This window comes from Aspergillus brasiliensis (genome assembly GCF_001889945.1).
Source record: "Aspergillus brasiliensis CBS 101740 unplaced genomic scaffold ASPBRscaffold_3, whole genome shotgun sequence".
Classification (NCBI taxonomy): domain Eukaryota; kingdom Fungi; phylum Ascomycota; class Eurotiomycetes; order Eurotiales; family Aspergillaceae; genus Aspergillus; species Aspergillus brasiliensis.
Genome location: NW_027137444.1, coordinates 924,646 through 949,605, shown reverse-complemented (window position 1 = coordinate 949,605; position 24,960 = coordinate 924,646). Strand labels below are relative to the sequence as shown.

General features: G+C 49.9%; 11 protein-coding genes across 11 annotated transcripts; 8 read left to right on the top strand and 3 right to left on the bottom strand.

Annotated features, from left to right (window-relative positions):
- Positions 1-8: 8 nt before the first annotated feature.
- ASPBRDRAFT_27473 (MDR family MFS transporter) lies at positions 9-1,788 on the top strand (the record flags this gene model as incomplete). The annotated part of the gene is made up of 2 exons (XM_067622384.1): positions 9-218; positions 283-1,788. 2 exons carry the CDS (start codon positions 9-11, stop codon positions 1,786-1,788), a joined length of 1,716 nt encoding a protein of 571 aa, XP_067481691.1.
- Positions 1,789-3,914: 2,126 nt separating this feature from the next.
- On the top strand, positions 3,915-5,374 carry ASPBRDRAFT_39561 (uncharacterized protein). The gene has a single exon (XM_067624168.1). It carries the CDS (start codon positions 4,205-4,207, stop codon positions 5,003-5,005), a length of 801 nt encoding a protein of 266 aa, XP_067481690.1. The 5' UTR covers positions 3,915-4,204; the 3' UTR covers positions 5,006-5,374.
- ASPBRDRAFT_27471 (uncharacterized protein) lies at positions 5,336-5,665 on the bottom strand (the record flags this gene model as incomplete). The annotated part of the gene is made up of 1 exon (XM_067622383.1): positions 5,336-5,665. The coding sequence occupies one exon, from the start codon at positions 5,663-5,665 to the stop codon at positions 5,336-5,338; it is 330 nt and encodes a 109-aa protein (XP_067481689.1).
- Positions 5,666-6,590: 925 nt separating this feature from the next.
- Positions 6,591-7,393, top strand: ASPBRDRAFT_204573 (uncharacterized protein; the record flags this gene model as incomplete). The annotated part of the gene is made up of 2 exons (XM_067621711.1): positions 6,591-6,610; positions 6,673-7,393. 2 exons carry the CDS (start codon positions 6,591-6,593, stop codon positions 7,391-7,393), a joined length of 741 nt encoding a protein of 246 aa, XP_067481688.1.
- A 110-nt stretch (positions 7,394-7,503) lies between these two features.
- On the bottom strand, positions 7,504-9,076 carry ASPBRDRAFT_72839 (uncharacterized protein; the record flags this gene model as incomplete). Its single annotated transcript, XM_067629192.1, has 5 exons — positions 8,736-9,076; positions 8,654-8,684; positions 8,279-8,598; positions 7,661-8,207; positions 7,504-7,595 (listed from the first exon to the last, which is right to left on the bottom strand). The coding sequence occupies exons 1-5, from the start codon at positions 8,877-8,879 to the stop codon at positions 7,504-7,506; spliced, it is 1,134 nt and encodes a 377-aa protein (XP_067481687.1). The 5' UTR covers positions 8,880-9,076.
- Positions 9,077-9,381: 305 nt separating this feature from the next.
- Positions 9,382-11,574, top strand: ASPBRDRAFT_72838 (putative methionine aminopeptidase, type II). Its single transcript, XM_067629191.1, has 6 exons — positions 9,382-9,645; positions 9,698-9,856; positions 9,919-10,523; positions 10,569-11,039; positions 11,087-11,173; positions 11,220-11,574. Exons 1-6 carry the CDS (start codon positions 9,603-9,605, stop codon positions 11,274-11,276), a joined length of 1,422 nt encoding a protein of 473 aa, XP_067481686.1. The 5' UTR covers positions 9,382-9,602; the 3' UTR covers positions 11,277-11,574.
- A 268-nt stretch (positions 11,575-11,842) lies between these two features.
- ASPBRDRAFT_27467 (uncharacterized protein) lies at positions 11,843-12,712 on the bottom strand (the record flags this gene model as incomplete). The annotated part of the gene is made up of 1 exon (XM_067622382.1): positions 11,843-12,712. The coding sequence occupies one exon, from the start codon at positions 12,710-12,712 to the stop codon at positions 11,843-11,845; it is 870 nt and encodes a 289-aa protein (XP_067481685.1).
- A 1,378-nt stretch (positions 12,713-14,090) lies between these two features.
- ASPBRDRAFT_72837 (nucleic acid/nucleotide deaminase domain-containing protein) lies at positions 14,091-17,660 on the top strand (the record flags this gene model as incomplete). Its single annotated transcript, XM_067629190.1, has 5 exons — positions 14,091-14,700; positions 14,762-15,782; positions 15,992-16,496; positions 16,545-17,108; positions 17,646-17,660. The coding sequence occupies exons 1-5, from the start codon at positions 14,271-14,273 to the stop codon at positions 17,658-17,660; spliced, it is 2,535 nt and encodes an 844-aa protein (XP_067481684.1). The 5' UTR covers positions 14,091-14,270.
- Positions 17,661-18,986: 1,326 nt separating this feature from the next.
- Positions 18,987-20,401, top strand: ASPBRDRAFT_39553 (uncharacterized protein). The gene is made up of 4 exons (XM_067624167.1): positions 18,987-19,184; positions 19,270-19,465; positions 19,528-19,829; positions 19,883-20,401. Exons 1-4 carry the CDS (start codon positions 19,108-19,110, stop codon positions 20,154-20,156), a joined length of 849 nt encoding a protein of 282 aa, XP_067481683.1. The 5' UTR covers positions 18,987-19,107; the 3' UTR covers positions 20,157-20,401.
- Positions 20,402-21,422: 1,021 nt separating this feature from the next.
- Positions 21,423-22,237, top strand: ASPBRDRAFT_193156 (uncharacterized protein; the record flags this gene model as incomplete). The annotated part of the gene is made up of 2 exons (XM_067620577.1): positions 21,423-21,979; positions 22,045-22,237. The coding sequence occupies 2 exons, from the start codon at positions 21,423-21,425 to the stop codon at positions 22,235-22,237; spliced, it is 750 nt and encodes a 249-aa protein (XP_067481682.1).
- A 983-nt stretch (positions 22,238-23,220) lies between these two features.
- Positions 23,221-24,842, top strand: ASPBRDRAFT_119413 (uncharacterized protein; the record flags this gene model as incomplete). The annotated part of the gene is made up of 2 exons (XM_067617253.1): positions 23,221-23,339; positions 23,399-24,842. The coding sequence occupies 2 exons, from the start codon at positions 23,221-23,223 to the stop codon at positions 24,840-24,842; spliced, it is 1,563 nt and encodes a 520-aa protein (XP_067481681.1).
- Between the last annotated feature and the right edge of the window lie 118 nt (positions 24,843-24,960).

Genomic DNA, 24,960 nt, shown 5'->3' with positions numbered 1-24,960 from the left:
CAGTTCCAATGTCCGCTTTACCGTCTAATCAAGATGGCACTGGAACAGTGTGTGAGAAGGAGGCTGTTATGAGGGAAGTTTCTCCTGATTCTACCTCACTTAGTGGTATAGATGTGCAGCAGCAAATAGAAACGGTTGGCTCACCGACATATCCTCCACTTGCCAAAACCATCCTCGTCGCTCTCGCTTTATACACTGCTGTATTTCTCGTCTCTTTGGTAGGCCACGGGAACCCACATTCTGACTCACCTTAAGAACTAACTCTGGCCCGGGCATATGCAGGACCGCTTGATTGTGGCTACGGCAACTCCGAAGATCACTGATCACTTCCATAGTATTGGCGATATTGGCTGGTATGGAAGTTCCTATATGTTAGCAGCCTCAGCTTCGCAGCTTACGTACGGTCGCATCTACACCTTTTATCCAATAAAATGGGTCTTTCTCCTTTCCATCTTTGTTTTCGAGGTCGGCTCCGCTATCTGCGGCGCTGCGCCCTCCTCCTTTACGCTCATCATAGGCCGCTCAATCGCAGGCCTGGGGACAGCAGGCATATACTCCGGCGCTGTCATTATCATCGCCCTTACGGTACCCCTTCGCTTGAGACCCGTGTTTCAAGGAGCTGTTGGTGCGATAATCGGCATATCATCTGTGTTGGGTCCCGTCCTTGGTGGAGTCTTCACTACAGAGGTCAGCTGGAGATGGTGTTTCTACATCAATTTGCCCCTGGGAGGACTTGCCGTTGTCGCCATATTCTTCCTGCTAGACGTTCCTCCTCCTGAAAAGGGGAACTGGAGTCTCAGGCAGAAGTTTGATCAGCTCGATCCGATTGGGAACCTATTCATGGCCCCTGCTGTCACCTGTCTCCTCCTTGCACTCCAATGGGGCGGTACCACGTACAACTGGAGCAACTGGCGCATCATCTTACTCTTCATAATGTTCGGGACATTGTTCAGTATCTTCGCAGTCACCGAGTACTGCCTCCAAGAAAAAGCCATGGTTCCTCCTCGCATATTCAAACAACGCTCAGTCTTTGCAGGAATTTTATTCACCATGTGCACGAGTGCAAGCACGATGGTCATGCTTTACTACCTTCCAATTTGGTTCCAAGCCATCAAGGACGTCGATGCCGAGAAGTCGGGCATCATGAATCTCCCACTCGTTCTCGCCATGGTTGTAGGCTCCATCGGTTCTGGCTCCCTCGTGACCCTCCTGGGTTACTACAACCCGTTCATGTTCGCGGGTGTTCTTTTCATGTCTATTGGAGCCGGTTTACTCAGTACCTTCCAACCCGACACTGACCACCAGAAATGGATTGGGTACCAAGTGATTTTTGGTTTCGGGCTAGGCCTTGGTGTCCAACAAGCGAATGTCGCAGTGCAAACGTGCCTAGACCCCGTCGACATCCCGGTCGGTGCGTCGCTTCTCATGTTTTCCCAACAGCTCAATGGAGCTGTGTTTCTAGCGGTCGCGCAGAACCTGTTCACAAACTCCCTTACAGCGAATCTGGATGATATTGAGGGCAGCTATGCAACATGGGCTCTTGCAAACGGCGCGACTACCATACGGAAGCTTGTACCTGCTGCAAAGCTGGCAGTGATTCTTAAAGCGTACAGCGACGCTATCATGAAGACATTTATCCTGGCATTAGCCATGTCCTGTTTGGCACTGTTCCCGGCACTTGCTATGGAGTGGAAGAATGTGAAGAGAGTAGCTAAAGACATCGACAATAGGGATGATGATGCACCGGAGAGCAGTGGAACCAAGAGGCTGCCATTGGGGGTATGCTGAGCAATACCCGGAGAAAGTGGGAGGATCAAAGGTGTTTTTTACCGAGCTCTATTGCTGATATCCATGGTTTTCCTAAGAGGATCTATGCAGAAGTGCTCGTCTACGAAGATATGGAGCACTCACACATGTACATGCTCTATAACTCTAGTATCGAATAAGAAGCTTCTAGCATCATTTCATTACAAAATAGCTCTTACTTGCACTATTCGGGTAGATAGCTCTTTTGGCGTGATTCTTAAGACGGAAAGCACGAATACGGCAGACTACTTGATACCCCAAGTACTAACTAGCTGCCACCAATTCTAGAAAAACGTAACATCCATACAGGTCAGGTGATGAAGTCGTGTTGTTATTTACCTGTGTTACACACTACCTTCAATATTCCTCTTCCCATCATCAGCCACCATGCACAGGAAGCTTCGAGGTGACGACAACATACCAATCATTGTCTTGACATTTTCCAACTACAGGAATGCTCCCATGCACCTTTCTCGGATAGGAAGCGACATAAGTGTCAATGGCTCAATGGCTCGTGCGACATACTAAGCGCTGCCAGTTACCAAACTGATGGTTTTCTGCTGAGGATAATGTGACCTGCATGTATCTTGGAAGCCTTGACTAATTTACCTACGCTGATAGGTTCTGGCTTACAGGATATCCATGCCCTTCCGAATGTGTGATAGTCAATCTTTCAGCGATGATTCGAGGATCTCCAGCACACCTGAACGCCGACCTGGGTAGTGAGGGGTCACTTCGAACCAATGTTGAGCGCACAAAAAGGTGACCGAGACGCCTGGGTATTGGTTGGGAATCCGAGGTTGTGGCAGCACAATCCCGTCCTGTCTGGCCAATGAAAAAAACGACTCATTTGATCATCCGCAGTCCATCAGAATGAGCCGTGATAGAAACTCCGCTTCAGCTTCGAAGGTGCATTCAACTAAGGAGGGAATGAAGTGTTGGGTTCAAATCCCAATGGGAACCCATATTACGCGCGCCTAGTGCGGTCGATAATCACAGTGTGATTGGTTTTGGTCTATCACAGAGACATACATGGGCGGATTCAGCCTGGCAGCATCCACTAGTGCCGTACGGGCTACCCGATAGCCACACATTCTAGTCACCATGGTGACATTTGGCGTTTAATACGGCTCCTTTACACCAACAACCACAGACGCCAACAGGTAGATGGCTTAATAGCGAAGCATAAGCGCCGCCCGGCAGGATCTCGTCAAATTCAACGTGATGTGTGGAACGGACGCAGTGCATTAGCTTCCGGGCCCCCTTCAACAGCAACCTTTGAAGATTTACAAAGCCTGATTGGCAAAAGGATCTTCGGACGGCTGAGCCAAGGTTGCTGTGTGATACCCCGCTCTTCCGATCGAAAGAAGGTGATGCCGTCAATGTAGCGAGATAACGCAAGTGAGCGAAACGCCCGAACGCCCCGACCAGCTGCTACAGGGATCGGGGCGGCTAAATTGAGTCACCATGCATAAGGCCATCAATCAGAGTGATCCAATCTAACGGCGGTGCTCCGAAGGGCGCCCTTAGTTGCAGTAGCGGCTCCTAGTTCTTAGCGGTTAGCCTAGCTAGGAACACCAGGCAGTATGCGGCACAGTGAACTTACAGGCAGGAAACAAGGCGCGATATCATCCCCAGCACAATTTGTCGTTCTAGCTCACCCTCCTTTTATCTTCTGGCGGCATTTAAGAGATGAGTACTATTGCATCTTTGACAACATTTAAGGGAGGATGGTTCGCCCTTGTTTGAACTTCTCTACTTCAGAATCACTTTGGGACTCAGAAACTTCTTGTCTTCGAAAGAAAAGTCTACAACAGCTTCCGACCAGTGCTTTCGCGAGAATAAGGGAGAACTCTCGTAATGTTCGGTGCATTTCGTTGCAACAACAGTGCGCCCAAGAATTTGGAATTCATTGATTTGTCCAGAAAAGTTGGTATGGATTCTCGGAATACTGCTGTCCTGGTAGGTGAAGCCTTCGCTATTGCCTTGATGCCATAGATACGGCGATATTAATATGTGGTCGTCAGGCATGTGAGCCGTGTCGGACCCAAAAGGTTAGTCGGGTTGCTGGTGATCAATCCAGGGAAAGTTTTTGCTAACACTTGTATAGCTCAAGTGCAATGGTGATCTATATGGCTGCGAAAGATGCCAAGAATCTTCCACGGATTGCACGTATCGCACCCCAACACCCACCTCCGCGCCGTTGAGCTTAAAACATCCCGCCTCAGACCTTCCAACACCTCCTCCAAAGAAGCGACGGACAGAAAGGAATGGCGTTGGACCACTGCGTATACATTGTCCGTCGCCAGTTGGACCCAGACCGAGAATACAGTCACCACTGGTACCGCCTGAGCCCGTCTTCATAAATTCCTACCAAGACTGGGGTCAATTCTGCAACATGAACACGACGGAACACGCAGGACTGAACTTAAGCCTAGACGAAGATCTGCCGTGTTACCCAACGGCGCCTTTGATCTCAGAGGCACACCTGAAGCCCTCCACTCTTTTGTCGCCAAGTACATCGTACTCAGGTGAAGAGGGTCTCAGCGTCTTTGTTCGGAATCCTCATACGCCCGCCATTTCGCAAGACTCATTCGAACAACCGGGCCAGCGTTGCAAGTGTATCCAGTTCCTTGCCGACACGCTGGAGAAGGTTGGAGGCGACAACGACCAAAGGAGTACTATCGATCACAGTGAACGTCTTGATTACTTGCTCATGACTTTGCATACCGGTGTTGATACATGCACTCGGGTACTTGACTGCAGCAATTGCGACATCTGTGCCACGAATTCAATGATCCTGATGGCTTTGATTCAACAGCTTGCCATAAGATCAAGTGACCTTTGCGACCTACTCCTCTCGCTTCAGGACAAGCCGCAGAGGGTGCTACCCGACGACTTGGATGATCCCAACCCAGATGCTGGCGTATTTATAGGAAGATACCAGATTCAAATCGAGGCTGTATGTCGCGAGCTTGTCCACACTTTGGCCGGTATCCATTTCAGGGACCTCCGTCGGCTCCTCGCACGCCTGCCTGGTCTGATCGGGAGGAAGCCGAGGGCGAATAAGATGCTTACCGAAGCGGCTGAGACTTCAGAGAAGGCGTCTCACATTCTTGAAGGAATACTGGTCAAGCGGGCGGCTGAGAAGGCGAAGAACCACGAGAATTACGGCTTGATTACGCAGCGATGTCCTTGATGTGTTGCTTTACTAGGCAAGGTGAGCAGACTCATTCATACGCTTGTACATGACACTTTTCTGATAACCCATATTCGTATTTAGATCCTTTCAGGTCTCCTTCGATCCCCAGCTTCCCTTTGTTGACTGGCACAATTCGTAACTTCGCATCCCGACAAAATTTGGACCAAACTGAACGTTCCCGGCGTCCGGAGTATATCAGGAAGCATTTCAGGACTGAGCGTTTGATTGTTAATATATGCCTCGTTCATAGCGATTTCATAATGTCATTCAGATAACTTACATTCCATGTAATGCATTGTACATGGGCGACATATCTGACGCCCGTCATTATGAGCGAGCAGGCTTGTTTGGTGCACCCTTGACCGGAATTCTGATTGTGCCGTCGACTTGCTTCGCAGGCTCTCCTTTCACTGGGATTCTGATGGAGCCGTCGTCACGCTTAGCTGGGGCACCTTTGACAGGAATCCGGATGACGCCGTCTGTTTCTTTCTCTGGGGCGCCTTTGACTGGGATGCGAATAGAGCCGTCGTCGCGCTCAGCAGGAGCACCCTTGACAGGGATTCTGATGGAGCCATCATCAGGAGCCGGGAGGGGACTCGCCAAAGTAGCAGCGATGAAAAGGGCGCTTGCTTGGAAAAAGATGGATGAGAGCTTCATTGTTGGATTTCGAATGACAAAGATAGTAGTACCAAAGTAATAGTGTGATCTGCCTTGTTTGAGAATTATCAAGGATATTAAGTACTCCAGCTGAGCATAACCGCTGACTTATGGATCTCCCATTTATTGGTATCCAACCCCTGTCACCTATAGCCCCATACCTCTACCAATAACGCCATTACCACCGGAACGACTTCGGTATCCGAAATCACTACAGAAGGTCCAGCCATGCCCCTTCACTTCTCCATCTACGAAAGAGGAAATTTCGCCCAGAAACCACAGCCTCCATAATGAGACAACCGGACCGAACTAACTTAGGGCACCATACTCACTGCGAATAGACCATACACGTGCCATAGAAAAGTAGACGCACATGTACCAATGCGGAACGTGCATATACTCGAACAGGAACGCATGCAGCCCACATGAGAGGGGGAATATGCATGTTCATCAAAAAGGCAGGTCGATAATGTGGTAGATACTCCTAGAGGGCTAGATTGCGCCGGGCTGGTGCGAACCCCTCTTTTAATATGCCTAGTCGGGTGGGGCTGTCGGGGCTGAGTGTTAGCATCGAATTACGGAGTAGTTAGCTTGATTGCTACTACGGATGTGGTTTCGGCGGGATTTGCGAGATGGGATGTTACATCGTTTTTGGAGTGAAATTGTTTGTTAGCAGGGCGTGGTAGGTGAAGCTGTTGGGGTGATTGGTGGGTCAGGTTATGAGGTTGGTCTGGATACAACTGCGGTTTATCCGATGTTCGGAGTGTCATATCAGCCCATATTAAGAACAGTAGTGATATAGCCTCTTGATACCTTTGGAAGGTCACTTAATTGACGTTGTAGGTAGCGCAGTTACTTATCCTACAGTCTCTGGAAGCACCATACATCCTTTGTCCCAACAATCCGGACTATCTACTCCGCCACCATGGGCTTCGAGTACGAACGGTAACCACCCTCTCCATACCAACCACACTTACATAGAGACTTATGCATGAGAACGCACACAGAGTGACCAACAACAACCTCTCTGACCCTGAGCTCGCGACTGCCAAAGACACAGGCGGCGGCGATGAAGACGAGGCTCTCCTACAGCCCAACACAACCAACACCAACAAATACCACCCATCCCATCTCCTCAAGCACATAAAAGCCCTCCTACTCTCAACCCCTAAGCTTCCCCTCTTCAGAAACACTCTGATTATTCTCCTCGCCATCTGGGGCCTCATTAGCCTCACACACACCCTCATTCTCTCTATCTTTCCAACTACTACTACTACTATTACCACCACCACCACTCCTCATCCAACAACCTGCCACTGCGGCACCTCCACCACCGAAGCCCTCTCCCTCAACTGCAAATTCGACTCCCTCGCCGCCGCCTGGCTCCCACCACACTGCCGCGACGACGAACTCACCGCAGAATTCGAGCGCGCGGGCCCCAACCCCGACGGCAGCTGGACGTACTACGCCGACGACTACCACACGGTGCCGATGGCGATCGAAGAGGTTGCGGCCCTGGCGGATAATCAGTCCGCGAGGGTGCAGATGACGCGGGACTGGCATGTCGTGCATTGTTTGTTTTACTGGAGGAAGATGTTTCGGGTCAGGGAGATGGAGGGCGTGATTGTGGAGCCGAGCTTTGATCATGAGGAGCATATTAAGCATTGTATTGGGGTCGTGTTGGAGGATAGTTGGGGGACCGAGGCGAGGGTTGCGCTGGATACTTGATTTAATCCCTTTGGGGATATGGGGGGTGGGGTTGGGATATATGTATTGTTGATATCTAGGGGTAGTATATACTATATATTATAGAGGATGCTGGGTGTCTGGTTATTACTCTAGGCTGGGTATGGAATAGGCCCTCCTGGAGAGGTTGGTAGTCTGGCTGTTAGGACTTCGACTCCATCTGCTGTTACTAGGAGGGTATGCTCTGTTAGATGTCAGTATACATACATACACACTCTCTCTGGGAACAAAGAAGGAATAGGAACCCACCAAACTGCGCCGTCCTCTTCCCATCCATCGTCACCGCCGTCCAATTATCCGGCCAGATCATATCCCGATACGTCCCCAGCGCCACCATCGGCTCAATGGTAAAACACATACCCTCCTTCGCTGCCCCGACAGCCTTATTCCCCGCATAATGCGGCACACTCGGAAGACAGTGAAACACTGTGCCGATGCCATGTCCACAGAACGACCGAATCACACTGCAGTTTCTCTTCCGCGCATGCGCTTCAATCACATCCCCATACGCCCGAAACAATGCCCCAGGCTTGACAAGCTCGATCGCCAGATCTAAGCACTCACGAGCTGTCTCGACCACCCGCACCGAATCAGGATCCGCTTTCGCTTTCTCCCCGACGTAGTACGTCTCGTTGAGATCGCCGTGGTATCCACCGTGGTAGAGCGTGACGTCGATGCTGAGGATGTCGCCGTCGACGAGGACGCGCTGGTCGGGGATGCCGTGGCAGATGACTTCGTTGAGGGAGGTGCAGACGGATTTGGGGAAGAAGTTGTAGTTTAGAGGGGATGGGTAGGACTACAATATTGCATTAGTAGTAATTCTAAGCCATTTGACAGAAATCTGTGGAAGGGTGATGGGAGGTATACATCACGCTCTATGCACGCCTTATGCACAACCTCATCAATATAATCCGTCGTCACGCCTGGTTTAATCGCTGCTGCTGCAATGTCCAGGACTTCGCGGGCGAGTCGGCAGACCTTTCGCATGGCATCCTGGCCGGCCTTGTCGAGGACAGTAAACTTGGCTCTTCGGTCGAAGAAGGACTGGGCGCTGCTTGGGATGCCACTTTGCCAGTAGTCTGGTGGTTGGATGGTGGTGGGGACGGTGCGACGCTCGGAGAGTGGGTAGACGGGTCGGAGTGAGCCGGTGAAGGTGAATGATGGGAATGGGTTGTATAGAATGGTTTCTGATATTGCTTTATTAGTAGAATATCGATGATGTGGATGGGACTGATGATTTACGCTTTGCGCTGTGAATCGCTTTGTGGATTTTCTGGATTGTTGTTAGCGTTCTGATGGACGGGTATGTATACTGTGCACTCACCCAGCTACGCTGGAAGCAATCTTGAGAGCAAAAGAAGCTTCCTCTGATTTCTAGTTTGAGACAGGTGGGACATTGTAGTGTGCTACTTTCATTGTCACACCCGTCACCTAGACATCTGCGTTTCGCAACAAATTTGGAGCTCATGGTGGTGAGGTGATGCTGCTGCAGTTGTGAGTTGTACAGGGTCACTATTAGGCATTGTATTATATGAGTAAGTGGAAGATATTGAGGATTATTTAATTGATAGTAACTGAGTACTAATTCTGAGGGCCTTCCCCGCACGTGTTCCTAGATATACTCCCTGCCATGTTGGTTGCCCAATGGAGATAGGCATGAAGCCGACTTCGGAACAATGAGAATGCTGTCAGAACTAGTAGAACTAGGCGTTTAAGTAGTACTAGCACTACAGGTCACAGTGGAACAAAAAGTACTTTGTTGAAGTCGACTAGTATAGTTTGCTGTGCCACCTCCGACGGACGTCCGGCGCGACTCAACTCCGCTTTGAAGTTGGCGAATTCATTGGCTGCTAGGTAGTATCCCATCCCCTGCATATACTAGACATGCACTATCTTCTGCTTGAACATGATTGTACACCTACAGATTTCAGCACAACTCTGCGGTGAAATAAACTGACGGGAATCTCCATTGATGGCCTAGGGCTCTGACCCCGGACTAATTGTTAATCCGAGGGTAGTCCCGTGGTTGAAGTGCGGCGGGTGGATCCAGAACTAAGCCTAAAGTAGAGCGGGGCGTGACTTGAGTCTAAACAAGAAAATCAAATGTCAGCTCGTCTTACTTCTTTCTCTCACAATCAGACCACAATTATCGCGTCAAGTTCATGTCAGTATCGCGCCTTGAAATTGCAACATGGGATCGAAAACCCCCGAAGGCCACCGGCAGACTCCTGATGGTATGACACCTTCGCAGCTGAAGAAGCTCCCTGCTCACCTATCTGCATCTAGCCTCCAATTCCTCCGAGTTCAAGCCTGCCAATCCTGACCCCAAACCCGCCCGCAATGGCTCCCAGTCGGCCGACTTGGATGGCGGAAATCTCGGCGATGACGATGATGATGACGGCGAAGCGAACGAAGAAGAGGGGGTGAAGACCGCTGCGAATGCCGGTACGTTCAAAGTACTCCACAATCCGTTTGAGCATCTACATTTCTAACAATCAGTCTTGTAGACAAGAAAAAGAAACGCAAGAGGTCTAAGAAGAAGACCAAAAAAGGAATCCTGCCACTGAAGCAGTCCAACCCTCCCCGCGTTCTGGTTTCGACTCTCTTCCCGTCTGGATATCCCGTTGGGGAGTGCGTCCCCTACCAGGACGAGAATACATCTCGCACGACGGACGAGGAACTGCGTTACAATTCACGTCTTTGGGATGACGGTTTCCTCGACGAGTACCGTCAAGCCGCCGAGATCCATCGCCAGGTTCGCCAGTACGCTCAGAAAGAGCTCATCAAGCCCGGAGCAAGTCTCACTACAATTGCCGAGGGAATTGAGGATGGGGTTCGCGCTTTGTCTGGCCACCAGGGTCTTGAACCCGGAGACGGTTTCAAGGCCGGAATGGGGTTTCCTACTGGGTTGTGCTTGAACAATGTCGCCGCCCATTGGACGCCCAACCCGGGTGCCAAGGACGTGTTTTTGGATCAAAGTGATGTGCTGAAAGTCGACTTTGGTGTCCATGTCAACGGTCGCATTGTCGACTCGGCTTTCACTGTGGCCTTCGACCACACATATGACAATCTCCTGACGGCTGTGAAGGAGGCGACTAATACTGGCATCATGGTATGTTTGCCTTACTGGCCATTAAGTCACAGCTAACGTTAGTAGCATTCTGGCATTGACGCCAGAGTGAGTGAAATCGGCGCTGCAATCCAGGAAGTTATGGAAAGCTACGAGGTCGAAATTGCCGGAAAGACCCACCCTGTGAAAGCCATCCGGAACATCACGGGGCATGATATCCTTCGGTATAATATCCATGGCGGTAAACAGGTCCCATTCATCAAGAACAGCAGGCCAGACAAGATGGAGGAGGGTGAAGTCTTCGCCATCGAAACATTCGGAAGTACCGGCAGAGGAGTTCTCTATGATGATGTAGGTGTCTGTTTGTTCAATGCGTTACCAAGGCTAACTGGTCAGGTGGGTGTCTACGGCTACGGAAGAAACGCCGATGTCTCCGGTGCCAACCTGCGTCTTGCCTCTGCCAAGAATCTTCTCAAGACTATCGACGCCAACTTTGGAAGCCTTGTCTTCTGTCGTCGATACCTTGAGCGTCTCGGAGTGGAGAAATACCATCTCGGAGTAAGTTGAGCAACTCAGATGCAGAGAATTCGCTGACTCGGTATCAGATGAGACATTTGATCGATAACGGCGTTGTCGAGTATTATGAGCCGCTTGTTGATGTGAAGGGCTCATACACTGCTCAGTTTGAACACGTAAGACTCCCACTACAGTTATCACGATAAATCTAACCATTTTCAGACTATCCTGCTCCACAGTGGTGGAAAGGAGGTGATCAGTCGTGGCGATGACTACTAAGTATTCGGCCTGACTGAATCTTTAATCAAAATGTGACTGCTCGAGTCATTGTTCGATTTACCTGTTGACTGATTTCCATCCTATCTGCAACCGTACAGCCTGCTCCGTCATCAGAAAGCATTCATGCACTTATGTCCTCCTCCATGTTGGGGAGAAGCAAGTGTATATGTTCCTCTGACATGTCTCTCTTTCAGGCCCATATTGTCTTATCGTTAGCTACTGAATAAATGCGTTCAGTGCGTCGCATTATTCCTGGTTTCCAGACTGTCTTCATCATTCGTAAATGCTCCAATTGGTGTCCTACCTCCTCTATCCACGTAGAATACGCCACAACACTTTGCAGTAAATACAGCTAGGCTTCCACTACTTGCTGTAGTAATCAAACGCAGAAGTGGGTAACCTAGATTAACAAGAGGTGTGTCTTATTGCTAAGCTTACAACTTGTTCATCCTTACAATAATTAGAGCTTTTCCTTGAACTGGGAATATTGTAAGTCGACTAGACGAACCTAAGGTGTCACTTAATCTCCATCCTAACCAAAGCCCAGTAACAACTCAACACTAGTATCATCTAGCAGACCACTCCACAAAATCCCTCGCCAACCGCTTCAACTCCTCATCCTCAACCCGAACACCCACACCAGGAACGACCTTATGCCGCGAAGCCCCAGCGCCATCACCCCCTAAATCGATCGGCAGCACCAACGGACCATTAACCACCACAATATCACTAAGATCCTGAAACCCAACCAGAACATCATACTTGTCCAAATGCACAGGCATCAACGACAGATCCGGTCGTCTAAACACACTCCACCGTTCCAAGCGGATCACTCTTTTCCCACCATCTAGCTTGAGTAGAAGGACGTTCTTGATATAGTACCCGCTACATTCGAGCCATAGCTTTGCATCGACACGTAATTGCTCCAGCGGCTCAGAGATACCCATTTCTACTAGTAAACCGGACTGGGGGAAGAAGGTACGGTCAGGTATGATAGTACTACTAGAGCAAAAAAGGTAGAGTAGTCCTCCACTTCCCGGTTCAATGCTCTCGAGACGGAAGATTCCAGGTACTATGGTTTCAAAACCGAGCATGTTGTCGAAGAGGGTTCGCAGGACGGTGTGTTGTAGGTCGGTTATCTTGACTAGTAAGGTTTCTTCGGCTTCGAAGTATATGAATGTTAGGGGGAGGAGGTAAAGTCTGTTTTTGTGGGTGAGGCGGGCTTCTTCGAGGGCTGGTAGGTCGTGTTGGGGCATTTTGTGGATGATGAGCCGTTGGGATGGGGCTGGTGGTCTGGTTGCGTTGTTGTTGTTGTTGTTGTTGTTGTCGAGGAGGACCTGGGCGAAGAGGATGCGATCGATGAGGTTGGGGATATTGGTGTAGGTGGTTGGGCGGATGAGGAAGGTGGTGTAGTCGGTGGGTTTGATTCGAGGCATTGTATTGTCGTTTCTTGTGAATTGGGGTGAGATTGGTGGGATTGGACTGAGAGAGGATTGGTAAATGGTAAGGAGGATGATAGGAAATCTAGCTAGGACGAGTCTGTTGGATTCGAGTTCTTATTATCGTATCTGGCTCTTCTGAACTTCGGAGGCATCCGTTCAATGGGGATTGAGATATATTATGTCTGGGGATATTCCTTGAGTTATGGGTTTATGTCGGGTATATCCCTCTGAACAGCCATAAGAGAGCCGCAAACATAGCATATAACCACAATCAAAGAGTTGCATTGACCTCCTTCGCAAAGCTCTTCAATTGCTCATCCGAATGCAAAACTCGTCGTGATGACTAGATACCGAGGGAGGGAAAGCAACTGGGCCATCAAACATCGGGTCGCAAGGTAACATCAATGGTCCATTGACAACCTTAATCTCCTCAATATCATCAAAATAGATGAATACATCCTTTTCGATTCTTGCAGCTCTATACGTCTCGTACCCTCGAGACCGCGTCTGTGTATTCCGGACGCATTTCTATCGTTCCAGTCGGATACTCTTGTCAGCAACATCAAGCTTGATCAACAGAACAAGCTTAATTCTGCCTTCTGTACATTCTAACCAGAGACGCGCGTCTATTCTTAGTTGCAAAAGCGGCTCTGCCACACCCACCTCAAGGAAAAATGATGGGTGATCATCCTGCCTGGTGCGTGACTTGGGAAAGTTAAACTGGTCTGGTTCCTTGACCAGGACACACAAAGCTCGTCTACTTGGTCCTGTGGGTCGGAGCCTTGTCTATGTAATTCCTAGACTCTTGCAATGATTGAAAATCTTATTGTGGAAAGTTGTGGAGACGGTTTTGTGGGATGTGTTATCGACAACTTGATTATCAGAGTTTGGTCTGACTCGAAATAGGTGAATCTCATTATGGGAAATTTGTCAGTTCCGGTGAGTGTTATGTCCAAGCAGCCTTTACCTAGTTCTGCCAAGTCACTTCTGGACACTTCAATGATGAGAAGTCGTTGGGAACGTGCAGGACCGAAGTCAAGTACATTTTCTGCAGATCGAAGTAGGCTGATTAGGCGTGACAGTCGCGTATAGTTTGCCGCTGGCAGAAGGAGGTTGTTGTAGTGTCTTGGACTCACTTGAGCCATGACTTCTTGTGGCTGTATTTTCTAGCTGAAAATAATGATTTAAGGAGAAGTAAGTTGGCAGAAGATTCGCCTGTATAATCCAGGCAAACTCTTCGTCTGTGTTAGCAGGAGCAGTTCACGGCCATTGTTCTTCAAGCCTCCCCTACCGCCCACGTTACAATGATGTCTACCGGAAATTAACACCGCGGGACGCGCATCTTCTCCGGTTCGAGGTAAGAAGACATCATCGCTGAGTGAGTATGCTGGGGAAAACAGACTGAATAGATGAGCATATTGAGCAAGTGTCCATGTTCATGATAGGGAAACAACTGACAAATTAGAACCAGCCATCCTACCCCGCGCCAGCTGTCCAACACCACATCGCACCTCCATTTTCACTAATAATATATGTGTGATAGAGACCCAATATGGCATCAGAAACAACTCATCTTCAGGAAGAGGATGTCGCGCACGTTGTCTGGGCTGCACATATTCTGGCCTATCTTACGAGAGGAAGAAGCCATGCGCAGGCCCAGCAGTCTGGAGATGCCGCTGCCAGCGATACAGACAGTGAGACTGAGGCCGAAGCGGCAGTTGAAGAGACGGACACCGCGACAGAAAACGCTGCAGCTCTATTTACGTCAAGGGAATCTGTGTGGCGGAAGTTTCTAGACTGTGTTTGCCAGCTACTGTCGCCGTGCAAGGGATGGGACGGGGTTACTGCGGCTACGATACGCGAAGAGGAAGGTAGTATTATCATAGACGTTGCACGGAATGGTGGATTCGACTCTGATCCTACGACACTAGAGTATTGTCGGATGTTAGAGAGCTATCTAGCCTGTTGTGCCAGTGCCAAAGGTATGCGTGCAGCGAGTGGTGTAGTGTGATGCAGTCATAACTGAATGTGACGACCGCGCAGAGCCAAGTCCAACAGCGAAATTCATAACCGACTTTGAGACTGCTTCGATCAACTATACGTCTAGTCGAGTTGACTACTGGATCGCCGCTTGCCAAAAAGCATACACCGGCAGTCATGTTGATACGGATTGGGATTCGAAGGTATGGCCGGGGCGTGAATCGGCAGTCCAAACTTGGATAATCATGGCCGCACTTTTGCTGCGCTTTGATAGCGAGAGGATGGATTCAAATACCAGGTCTTGTTTGGTCCAACAAGCCTACCGTTGTGTCAGGGAAACAGAAGCACAACAGTTACTGTTGGATGCACTTGGCCCCAAACCTGGCTTGCGGCTTTGGGTGTGTCTGAGATTTGTTGCCAGGCCATTGACGGACTGTCGGCTTTTGCGGGAAATTGCGCTTTGGGAGCCACAGCTTCGACATGCTCAAGTTTCTCTAGTGCCTTCTACGCCAAAGACGACACTGGGGAGGGACTTCGTGGTAGATATCGTCACAGCTTGGGAGCGACTAGGTCTGGGGATCGCAGCCAAATCAGTCATTGATTTGCTTGACCCCTATAAAGAAAGGTTCAAACAGGCCTGTGCCGAGCCTTTCTCACTGCACGCTGAGATGCAGCTCATATCCCATTACGAAGAGTGCCGTGGAGCACGAAGAATGCTGGACTACATTGGGTGCAGTAAAAAGTCGTGTCTTCTGTGTGAAATGTTCCTGGCTGCGTTGAACAATCCGATCGAGACCCGGGGCAGACATGGTGTGTGTTATCCTGCCTGGGGAGTTCCGTGCTCAAACTCGGAAGCTATACATCTCGCTACCCACCGTCTAACGAACAACCTTGTAACCCGCATTCGAGGCTTTTCCAGAGAGTGGATACAGCCAGGTGCGACGGCGGCCTTACCAAATGTCATGCAATCGGGCATTGTGTCGGACTTTTCAGGCCCGACGCTGGAGGACTGGCGGCAGAGACAGAAGGATGTGGATACAGCCAAGGCCGAACAGAGTACAATCCGGACAAAGCTATTACTTACGTGAGGCTCCCTGCTGTAGATCGAATGATATGTGACTGGATAGCTGACAATGACATGGCACAGCGAGGGAAGGGTTTCTGATGTACAAACTAGGACTGATCCACGCCGAGACTTTGAGCCCGACGACTGTTGTGTGATGTGTAATAAAACGCCAGCCCGGCGATGTGGGCGCTGTCGCAGCATACATTATTGCTCGAAAGATTGTCAAGCCAGCGATTTTCCTTCCCACAAGCTGCTTGCAAGAAGTTTGCCACCCAGCCTGGCCGACCATCCCCGGAGCACAAGCGAGCCATTTTCTTCCCAGCACACAAAGCTAAGCCTGTTCTGGTCTGGATCCCTACTAAGCGCCAATACGACAAAGAGTCAGGGGAGCGGTGGACAGAAGCACTGGTACATCCATATCTTGGTCCTGATTCACCCATCACAGGAAGACTGCGTGTGGAACGCAACGAGGTACGAGGGCGAAACTTAGGATCTGGTTTCGTCGCATGGGCCTCGCGGAAAGAAGGATACTGTGTTCATCTGTTGCATCGCGACGCATACCTCGTTGACGGCTCACTCCCAAATCAAAGCATACTGGCCTCCGTAAGAGCATCTTCCGCTGCCAGCTGTCCCCACGCATACCATGGCCCGATGATTGCAATCCGGGAAATCCACCCAGAAGACTACGCCGATATAGAACTGGCCGACTTTCGGCATATGATGGATTACTTCGTGACATAGGGAAGTACCGAGGTCAGAGAATCCGTTCCTGATCTGTAGTATCGAGCTCCCACAGTTATTCGGGGTGTGAAGATCTGCTGCGACGGGGAAATAAAGCTCCATGGATCGAAGCCGTTCGTTTCCATCGACATAAAACAATCAACCCGGCTTACTCTTCTTGCTGAGGAGGGCATCTCTATCTCACCGATTTCCGCTCTCCTCGGCGTGCCGCTCATTTTCTGGAAAGACCCCAACGCTGAGTTCCACGATAACCCTCCCGGATGGGACGCAACATTGACTGCAAGCAGCAATGAAAATGCAGCATTCATGATGAGGGATACCAACCCTTCCGACTCTTCATGGGGCTGGGCTTCTCTGCATTGGAATCTTGATATTGGAAATGTGTGGGTTGTCCGTGAAGACGAGCAGGATCTGGATGTGCGTGAGGTAGCTATGATGTGCTACTTTGCGAGGCATAAGCTCCAACGAATTTTTGCAGATACGATGGACACAGAAGGTTGCAATATGCAGGATAGGCAGCGCGTTTTGAGCTTCATCACTCGGGAAAATATGCGAGCGTATTGGGAGGACACCGGTGGTGATGAGGCGGTTCGTAAACATGAGGTGTAGGGATGGATTGGCCTTCCATTATTTGCGTCGCATCTACAGGGCTCGGAGTGCATAAAGATCCCACGGTCAAGCATGCCATATCAGATTGAATCTTTGTTGACCAGCTCTCATTTCCCAGGATATAAATCTAACATGGTTATGCGTAACCCGGCTCAGCAGATCAAGAAGGTATCTCTAGGACCATTACATTCCCATAAGTGGGGTTCTACCAGTATAGAGTAAAACTTGTCGTTATCGATGGGTACGCTGGTCCCTCGTTTGAAGGTTGACCCCCGAATCAGATGATGCGATTGTGATATACGATAATGATAATTTCCTGCATAGAACTGAGGTAGCGAGGAATGCCATCAGCTACGATTCACCTCATCAAGAGTAGTAATGATTAACATTCAATTTATATCTCAGTTCAGGTTCTCAACACAAAGGACAAATATAGCTTGCTGTCAGATTTTATCATGGACATGGGACGTGGTGTATTCTTACTGGACTGTAAGTTAATTCTGTGTACTAATCGCTCATGGTCATTGTGAGGCAGTTTGCTCTTGACATAGGTCCTTTCAATGTAGCAATGTCCTGACAGGGGTTCTTGGCGGTCGGTCTAGAATGAGAGATCTGTATGAAATGGTGAAGCTATTTTTTTTTATTTTCTGTATAAGTATATGTGCCAATCTATTGCCTAGTGATCGTCGATGCAATTAATCGTCGCACTTAAGGATTATGCAGGTGGGTCAGTGCGATGAAAGGTTTTGTGAGACGCGGAATATACCGTCCATTCAGAGCAAATGATACCGGCAGCGCGTGCATATAACCATATTCTTGTTTGGAGAAACCTCTTTTGGGCTCCATAGTAGTAGATACCAATCCAGAGTATATCACCCTACCTTGGTGGACTTCTAGATTCTCGGGTGGCATCGATATCACTGGGATTTGCAGGGTGTCAATAGCCGAGGGGATGGGGCTGATAGTGGGTGTAAAACTGCAAGCTGCACAGTCCGTTTGAGAGAGGAACGACGACATTCGTAGGATATGTGGAGACACAGCGCCCGGCAACTTTTGTCGGATCCCCTTCTTGACGAGCCGGTACTGGAATACTATGTCGGTTTGCTGACACTGCTGACGTATCCGGTGTCCCCCGCTAGCAGAATAGGTCGATTCTTCGACAAGGTCAATATAGATGATTCCACTGCTTTGATTAGTAGTAACGGCCTTATGCCAGCTCGCAATAGACTTGCTTTGTCAGAGGACGCTGATCTTTCGCAGTGAATGGTACCGGCTTGTAAACGTGCCGCGAAATAGATGCTAAACTGGGCAGTGATGATAGCATCCAATGGCTAATAGCAAGGTTCCGACTACAACAGCCTATCATGTGGAATACGAGCCAGACGTGGGGTGAGAGGGGTTAATGCATGCAACTGACTGGATCAAGGCTTGAGCTGGTGTGACGTCCTCACCTCCCGAACGTGCTCGCTTTTCATCCTGCAAAACTCTCTTCCCTCCGGCATTATTCAGACTGGCGACCCCACAGTCCAGTCGGCACTTGGCTCTGTTAATCGGTAGGAGAATTCCTCAACATTGTCGTTCATAGCTCGGTCTATCCAGTCCGAAGGTACTAGCCAACAGTGCATAACCAATTCTTCCGGGCTCAAGCCTCACACGGCAGACTAGCCTTGTGCCTAGTATTCTGAATGGCCATGGTGGCTCCACATGCCGCCCGTCATGCCCATTGTTTCTCCACGCAAACAAAGTAACAAGGCTCTTGATAGGTGTGACTTTCGAGCCGTTAGACCGATTCCTAGCCGACAGAAACCAGGAATTAGCTGCAGGCATTCCATCCGAGCTCACTGGCTGCAGTGGCCAGTCCCCCTCGTAAGACTTGCAACTTGGTCTTGAAAGTTGGGCATAATAAGGAAGTTAAATATGGGGTGTCCTGTCATCTTAGGCTTCGTCGCCTTCTTCAAAATTCCGACCACAGGCAGACATAGCAGACTCGAACATGTCGCGACTAGTTGACAGGCTGGCTCAGCCAGCCGACAAAAAGAAGATGCGGCTCATTGTAGCCAGCTGCAGCAGGTAGGAAATCTCGTTGTCGGCTTGAAATGCAGCCAGCCGTATCCTGGTAGCAAACAGAAGATCTTTCGGACTGACACCTGGACAGAACGGGTACTCTGGGTCTCCACGAAGCGTTGGAGATGATTGGATATACACCATATCACATGATCGATTTGATGCTCAAGGGCAGAAAGCCTCACATCAAGACCTTCACAGAGGGCATCGTAGCTCATAATAATCGATTCTCTGGTATCAAGAGATACGAGACGCCAGACCTTGATCGATGGATAGGGAGCTTTGACGTTCGTTGACCTTAGAATTCGCTGATTCCTTGTTAACCAAATGCTGACTGCCAGGGTATCAGTGCTTGATGGAGATACCAAGCTACATTGGACTCCGAGCTCTGGCTGGTTATATGGAAGACCCTGACGTCAAATTTATAGTGACTGAGCGCTCGCCTGACAACTGGGTCAAGTCGTTCAACAAGACAGTTGGAGAAGCGATCGTGGCGGGCCGCAGATTTCCACTCAACATTCTGAGGCACTTTGACTCGGAAGTAGATGGGTTCTTTAAACTAGCCGAAGTGATGTACTGGGCTTATTCTGATGGAACAAACCCTGGCCATCCGAACAACGAAGAAGCTCTTCGCAAGAACTATGTTGAATAGTAGGTGTTGCTGCTCGCTCGGTCAGTCATGCTAGGCTAATCACAAACAATAGCATCCGGGAAGTGAAGAAAACACTGCCGAAGGATAGGCTTCTCGTCGTCAAACTTGAGGATGGACTGGGATGGGACGAGATCTGTCCATTCTTGGACGTGCCCATTCCCGAAGAGAAGTATCCTCGGGGAAATGAGCCAGACAAGTTCCACAAGATTATCGAAGATTATTTGGGGCCCAAATTAAAGGCTGCTATGATTAGTTTAGGCACATCTGTAGCCACAGTCGCCGGGATAGGTGGCTACTTGGGTTGGAGGTATTATCGAGGGCATTAGGCTCATCAGCGCTCCCTTCGGAAGTGTAATAGAGATCAAGTAGTGAATTTACTGTGAGATTAAGATTCTGACTGGACTGTGGGGAACAATTCGACTTTATAGATGAGATCTTAGCGCGATGGCGTGATTTTGCTGCGATGTGGCTCATCAAGCCCGACCGAAGGATGGGCGAGTCCACAAAAGCGGCTGTCTCACGGGTGGGCAATATGGCGCAGTATTATAAGGCACTGTGTATAATAATTCGGGTCTCCTAGTTGATTATCATAGTGCACACACATTAGCATTCTAAGAAGTTCTGTGGTAGGCAATCAACTTGTAGACACATACAGAAACCATCCGGACGCGACGCTATTGCAGTATCTTCCTCCATAAGCGTGAGCAACGAGGTGGTATGATCAAAAAAGGGTACTGCACAAGATCTTCAAGATCATAGAGAGGGCATTTCTTGGTTCCGCTAGATTTTGCTGAATAGTGGGCCGGGACTTGGGAAACTCGAAGTTTAATAAGAGGTGGAATTTCTCGACCCGTGATCGAGTCAGTGATAAATCAATACCTCAGGCCTCCACTGTCCCAATACCCATCCAAACCATCAACTACTATCATTTCAGTCACATTGGTCCAAAGGATTACGCCTGTGAAATGCGGTTATACACTTCTCTGGGACAGTGTTTCTGATAAGTGTGGCTGTGGGTATAGCACTAGTCATCTCCCTTGTGTTCATAGAAGATGAGAAGATATGTGCACCCTGGCAAAACCTCGCATTCTTTAAATGATTGGCACAGTATCAGAAAGAAACATGATAGATGGATTACCGATATCACTCCTTTTAGGCAACAGGGGTTGGTTCTCGAAGACGAATCACAATGTTGAGGCCGTTGAAGAGAGAGATAAGAGCTCCATGGTGATAGTTCAGTGCTCACAGATACCCGCTGCAACACTGACCTTCCACGATCATGTCCAGTCTTCTATACCCTTTCAAACAGAGGTTCATAATTATCTTACTGACTATCCCAATTGGAAGAGTGCTTATCCGTACGCATCCCACTGACATCATCCCGAGGGTTCCTAGCCGACCCGCATTTTGCGAACTACTGGAGAGTGTATCCGCGGCAAGCCGATCGGTCGATAGGCTACTACATTCACTCTTAATCACGGCGATACCCCTTCTAACCCCTCAATAGCTCACCATATTGGCACCGGGTCCTGTGCACATCTCTTGATTCGATGCCATAACACTGGGAGACAATGAGCATCCAACAGGTCACAATGCCAACATTCACCCTCGCCAACCAGACTCCCCACCTAATAATACAACCATCCGACGCTGCTCTCTCCCCACCTGAGAGCTACCTTTTTGTTCAGGATGGCCTGATCATCAGCTGTGGAATTCTCTACGCCTTCTGCTACATATTTTGCATGATTCGCACATACAGTGACCGGACATACCCGTCTGCGTCGGCCAAGGGGATCCAATTCATGAGCCTAACGCTTGCCTACGAGATATTCTACGCGGTGGTGACTACAACTACCACCTTTGAGCTCCTTGCATTCCTGGCCTGGTTTCTCCTCGACGTAGGATTTGTCGCAGTGGCAATATGGCGAGCGCATGAAAAGCGCGATCGGGCGTGGTTAGTACGGAGAATAGTGGGCTTCGTACTGGCGGGCGTGGGCGTGCTGAAGGGGTTGACGATGCTGTGGCCGGATGAGAGGGAGCAGGTCACGGCGTACTGGACGGGAATCCTGCTGCAGATGCCGATCGGATGGATCTGTTTGGCGACGTTGTGGAAGGAGTGGAATACGAAGGGTCATTCGTTGGAAATCTGGTACGTGCTTTGTTATTGCCTGCTTGCGTTATACACCGCTGTGGGAGATGCTGACGGGGAAGTAGGCTCATGCGATACTTGGGCTGCTATACAGCCTATGGGGTCTTCTTCTGGAGGTATTGGAATGTGCCACAAAACTGGGAGTATGTGGCGTCGGTGTGGAGTACAGGGATTATTTTGTGGACACTGCTGCCTGAAACGATCTATCCGTTTGTATACGTTTGGGTGCATCGCACATCCAAAGTTAAGGGCGAGTAGATCTGCTTGATCAAATCCTAGACATGTTAGCACAAATAGCGACGGTATTCAACGCATATCTATACTATATGGCAAGGAATAAAGCGATAAACTTATCAGCCTGAGAGCTCTTGATCGTTTGCAGAGATGGATATGCGTGTAGTGTTGAAAAGCAACCAGGCGCTTATTCCATAAGTCGGTGGCGGTGTTGGAAAGAAACTCCAGCAGCGGTTGAGCCGATGCGCCCGTGCGCCAACCGACTCGACGTTGCTGTCATGTGGAGCGAGTCTCCACTGCGGGCGCCCGTCACCGATGCCTGAATCTCTAGCATGATCTCCCTCGAACTCCTCTGTTTCAAACTAACTCACCTCCTGTCCATGCAGCTCCCTGTGCAATTGACTTTGCTCCAACCACTGGACTCGCAATGCTCTTCATGCAGCCAGGACACCGAGTACCATGGCGCCGAGACATTGGGCGGCCCGGCGAAGACGAGGCTTGGTCTTCGTAAGGCACGAGTCTATCTGTGAGAAGAAATGGGCGAATCGGGTCCACAAATCTGACGAGGCTACTTGAAGCCCATTATAGGTCATAATTCTTCTCTCAGGGCACCCAGAATAGCATCACAATCTGTTGATCGCCAGTCCAGCACAGCAGCACTCCCGTGTGTTTGTGTTTCCCGATTGCGGTCTGGGTTCTTGCCAGCTCATACCCACTTCAATCCGGAACACCGCATCCCAATCAGATGCACACAACTTTCGTGCATTCCAAAACACGTTATGAAGACAACCTTGCATCTACATATGCGACTGACGTGGTTTCTGGGCGCTAGTTCAGGCGGCTCTGAGTTGGCTTCGAGAGACTTCAGAGATCCACCCATCTGCCCATCCCTTCATCCCTTTCTTTAAAGACGAACCGTGCCGCAGCAGCACAAACATTTCTCAATTCCACATACCTCCCCATCTTCACCAGATTGTCGACTCATACTGAAGCCATTTGGCCAATTGATGAGCAAAATGGGCCAGAAAAACTACAAGCGGCTGTACTACAACCTCCTGCGCTCTCAGGAAAATGAGGCACAACTCCAGGAAATCCCGATAACAGAATACCCTCAGCCAGAGATTAGGTCAGCCTATGCATTTACATAGTTCATAGATGCATCCACTGACTTCAGTATTCAAATAGCTGTTACACAACACCAATTGCCACTGTTGTCATCGGTCAAACCCACTTCAAGATCGCTGAATACCACCTTCGCCCTTACTCAAGCTTATCACACAACTCATTGGAACTCCACATCAACGACATCAACGAAGACATCGGACATACGCTCATCCACTTCCTCAGCACTGGCTGCTATGAGACGCTAAAGCCAACGGACCTTGGCCCCGAGAAATGCCCTTGGGCTCGCGAATTCGAGCGCAGCGTTTATGCCTACCATGCCGCCAGGCGATACAGCATCTTCGGCCTCGAAGAGCACGCCAAACGGTACATGCTGACTTTCAGCGAAGAGGTGTCGACACGCCAGCTTCTGAAGACTGTCAGCAAGGTGTACTCTGAACTTCCAGGCCATGATTCATGGTTCGAGGGTTTCATTCGGGACAAGCTGGCTGCTGCCTTCGAAAAGGACGAGTTCAGCTTCAGGTACCGAGTCGTGCGCGATGGCCTTGGCTCGGATGATGATTTCAACCGTTTCTTGATGTACACGACTCTGGAGATTTACGCCGACAAGCTGACTTCTCTGCGGGAATCTGCCCCAAACGGGCACCAGAACAACGGCCATGCGGAGGATCCTTCGGAGAAGCTCCCTGCTGAAGAGAAGCAGTCAACTACCGAAACTCCTGATGATAAAGAGGAGAGCTCACCACGGTATTCCGATGAGCCGCTTTCGGCAGATGACACACCAACCGTCGTAAATGCTGCGCATTCGCGGCCCCAATCGCCAATCCCACCTTCAACGGCTTTCTTAGCCTCTCCAGCCCAAAATGGATATAATTGGGCTTCATCTTGCAGCGATTCTCCACCCGTGAAGTTTCCAACATTTGCTCCTTCGCCCCCTTTGATTAGGCGAGAGACTGTGGACTGGGCAGATCCGGATCCAGAGCCAGAGCGAGAACCAAGCTTTAGGCCAGAGACGGAGCCCGCTACAGATCCAAAGCCAGATCAGGGGCTTGATCCCGAGCAAACGTCGAAGCAAGAGCCCGAGCAGAAGCCAGAGCTGGAGATAGAGCAAAGGCCCGAGTCGGCGCTCGAACAAAAGCCAGAACCTGAGCCGGAGCCAGAGCCAGAGCCGGAGGCGGAGCCTGAGCAAAAGCCCGAGCCGCAGCTGCAGCCGCAACCACAGTCACAACCACAGTCACAATCGCAACCCCTCCCTCAACCGGATTTGAAGCCTAAGACAGAACCCGAGCCCGTGATTAAAACGGAGCCAGAGTTAAAGTCAGTACCACTCCCGAAGCCGGTGCCTGAACCTCAGGCACCATCGGCAGAGCAGCCCGCTCAGCCTAAAAAAAAGAACAAGCCCAACTCACACAGAAGGAAGAAGAAGAACGCCCAGATGCATGCAGCGGCTGCTCAGCAAGCTGGGCCACAAGCCAACGGATCGGCAGCGAAACCATCTGCCTATTAGTGAATACGCTAAGATGCGGTCTGAGACTCTGCCGCTGTTCACCAAGCCCAAATCTCACGCTCTTTTGGAATATTCTCAAGTCACCCGTCGGTCATATCTCCTCGGTATATAAGGATAT

Coding starts and splice junctions, on each gene's coding strand:
- ASPBRDRAFT_39553 (XM_067624167.1), top strand. CDS start 19,108: ATGTCGCGACTAGTTGACAGGCTGGCTCAGCCAGCCGACAAAAAGAAG. Junction 19,466..19,527: donor GATGGATAGGGAGCTTTGAC/GTTCGTTGACCT, acceptor CCAGGGTATCAG/TGCTTGATGGAGATACCAAG. Junction 19,830..19,882: donor CGCAAGAACTATGTTGAATA/GTAGGTGTTGCT, acceptor CACAAACAATAG/CATCCGGGAAGTGAAGAAAA.
- ASPBRDRAFT_72838 (XM_067629191.1), top strand. CDS start 9,603: ATGGGATCGAAAACCCCCGAAGGCCACCGGCAGACTCCTGATG. Junction 9,857..9,918: donor GAAGACCGCTGCGAATGCCG/GTACGTTCAAAG, acceptor TCAGTCTTGTAG/ACAAGAAAAAGAAACGCAAG. Junction 11,174..11,219: donor ACACTGCTCAGTTTGAACAC/GTAAGACTCCCA, acceptor AACCATTTTCAG/ACTATCCTGCTCCACAGTGG.
- ASPBRDRAFT_39561 (XM_067624168.1), top strand. CDS start 4,205: ATGAACACGACGGAACACGCAGGACTGAACTTAAGCCTAGACGAAGAT.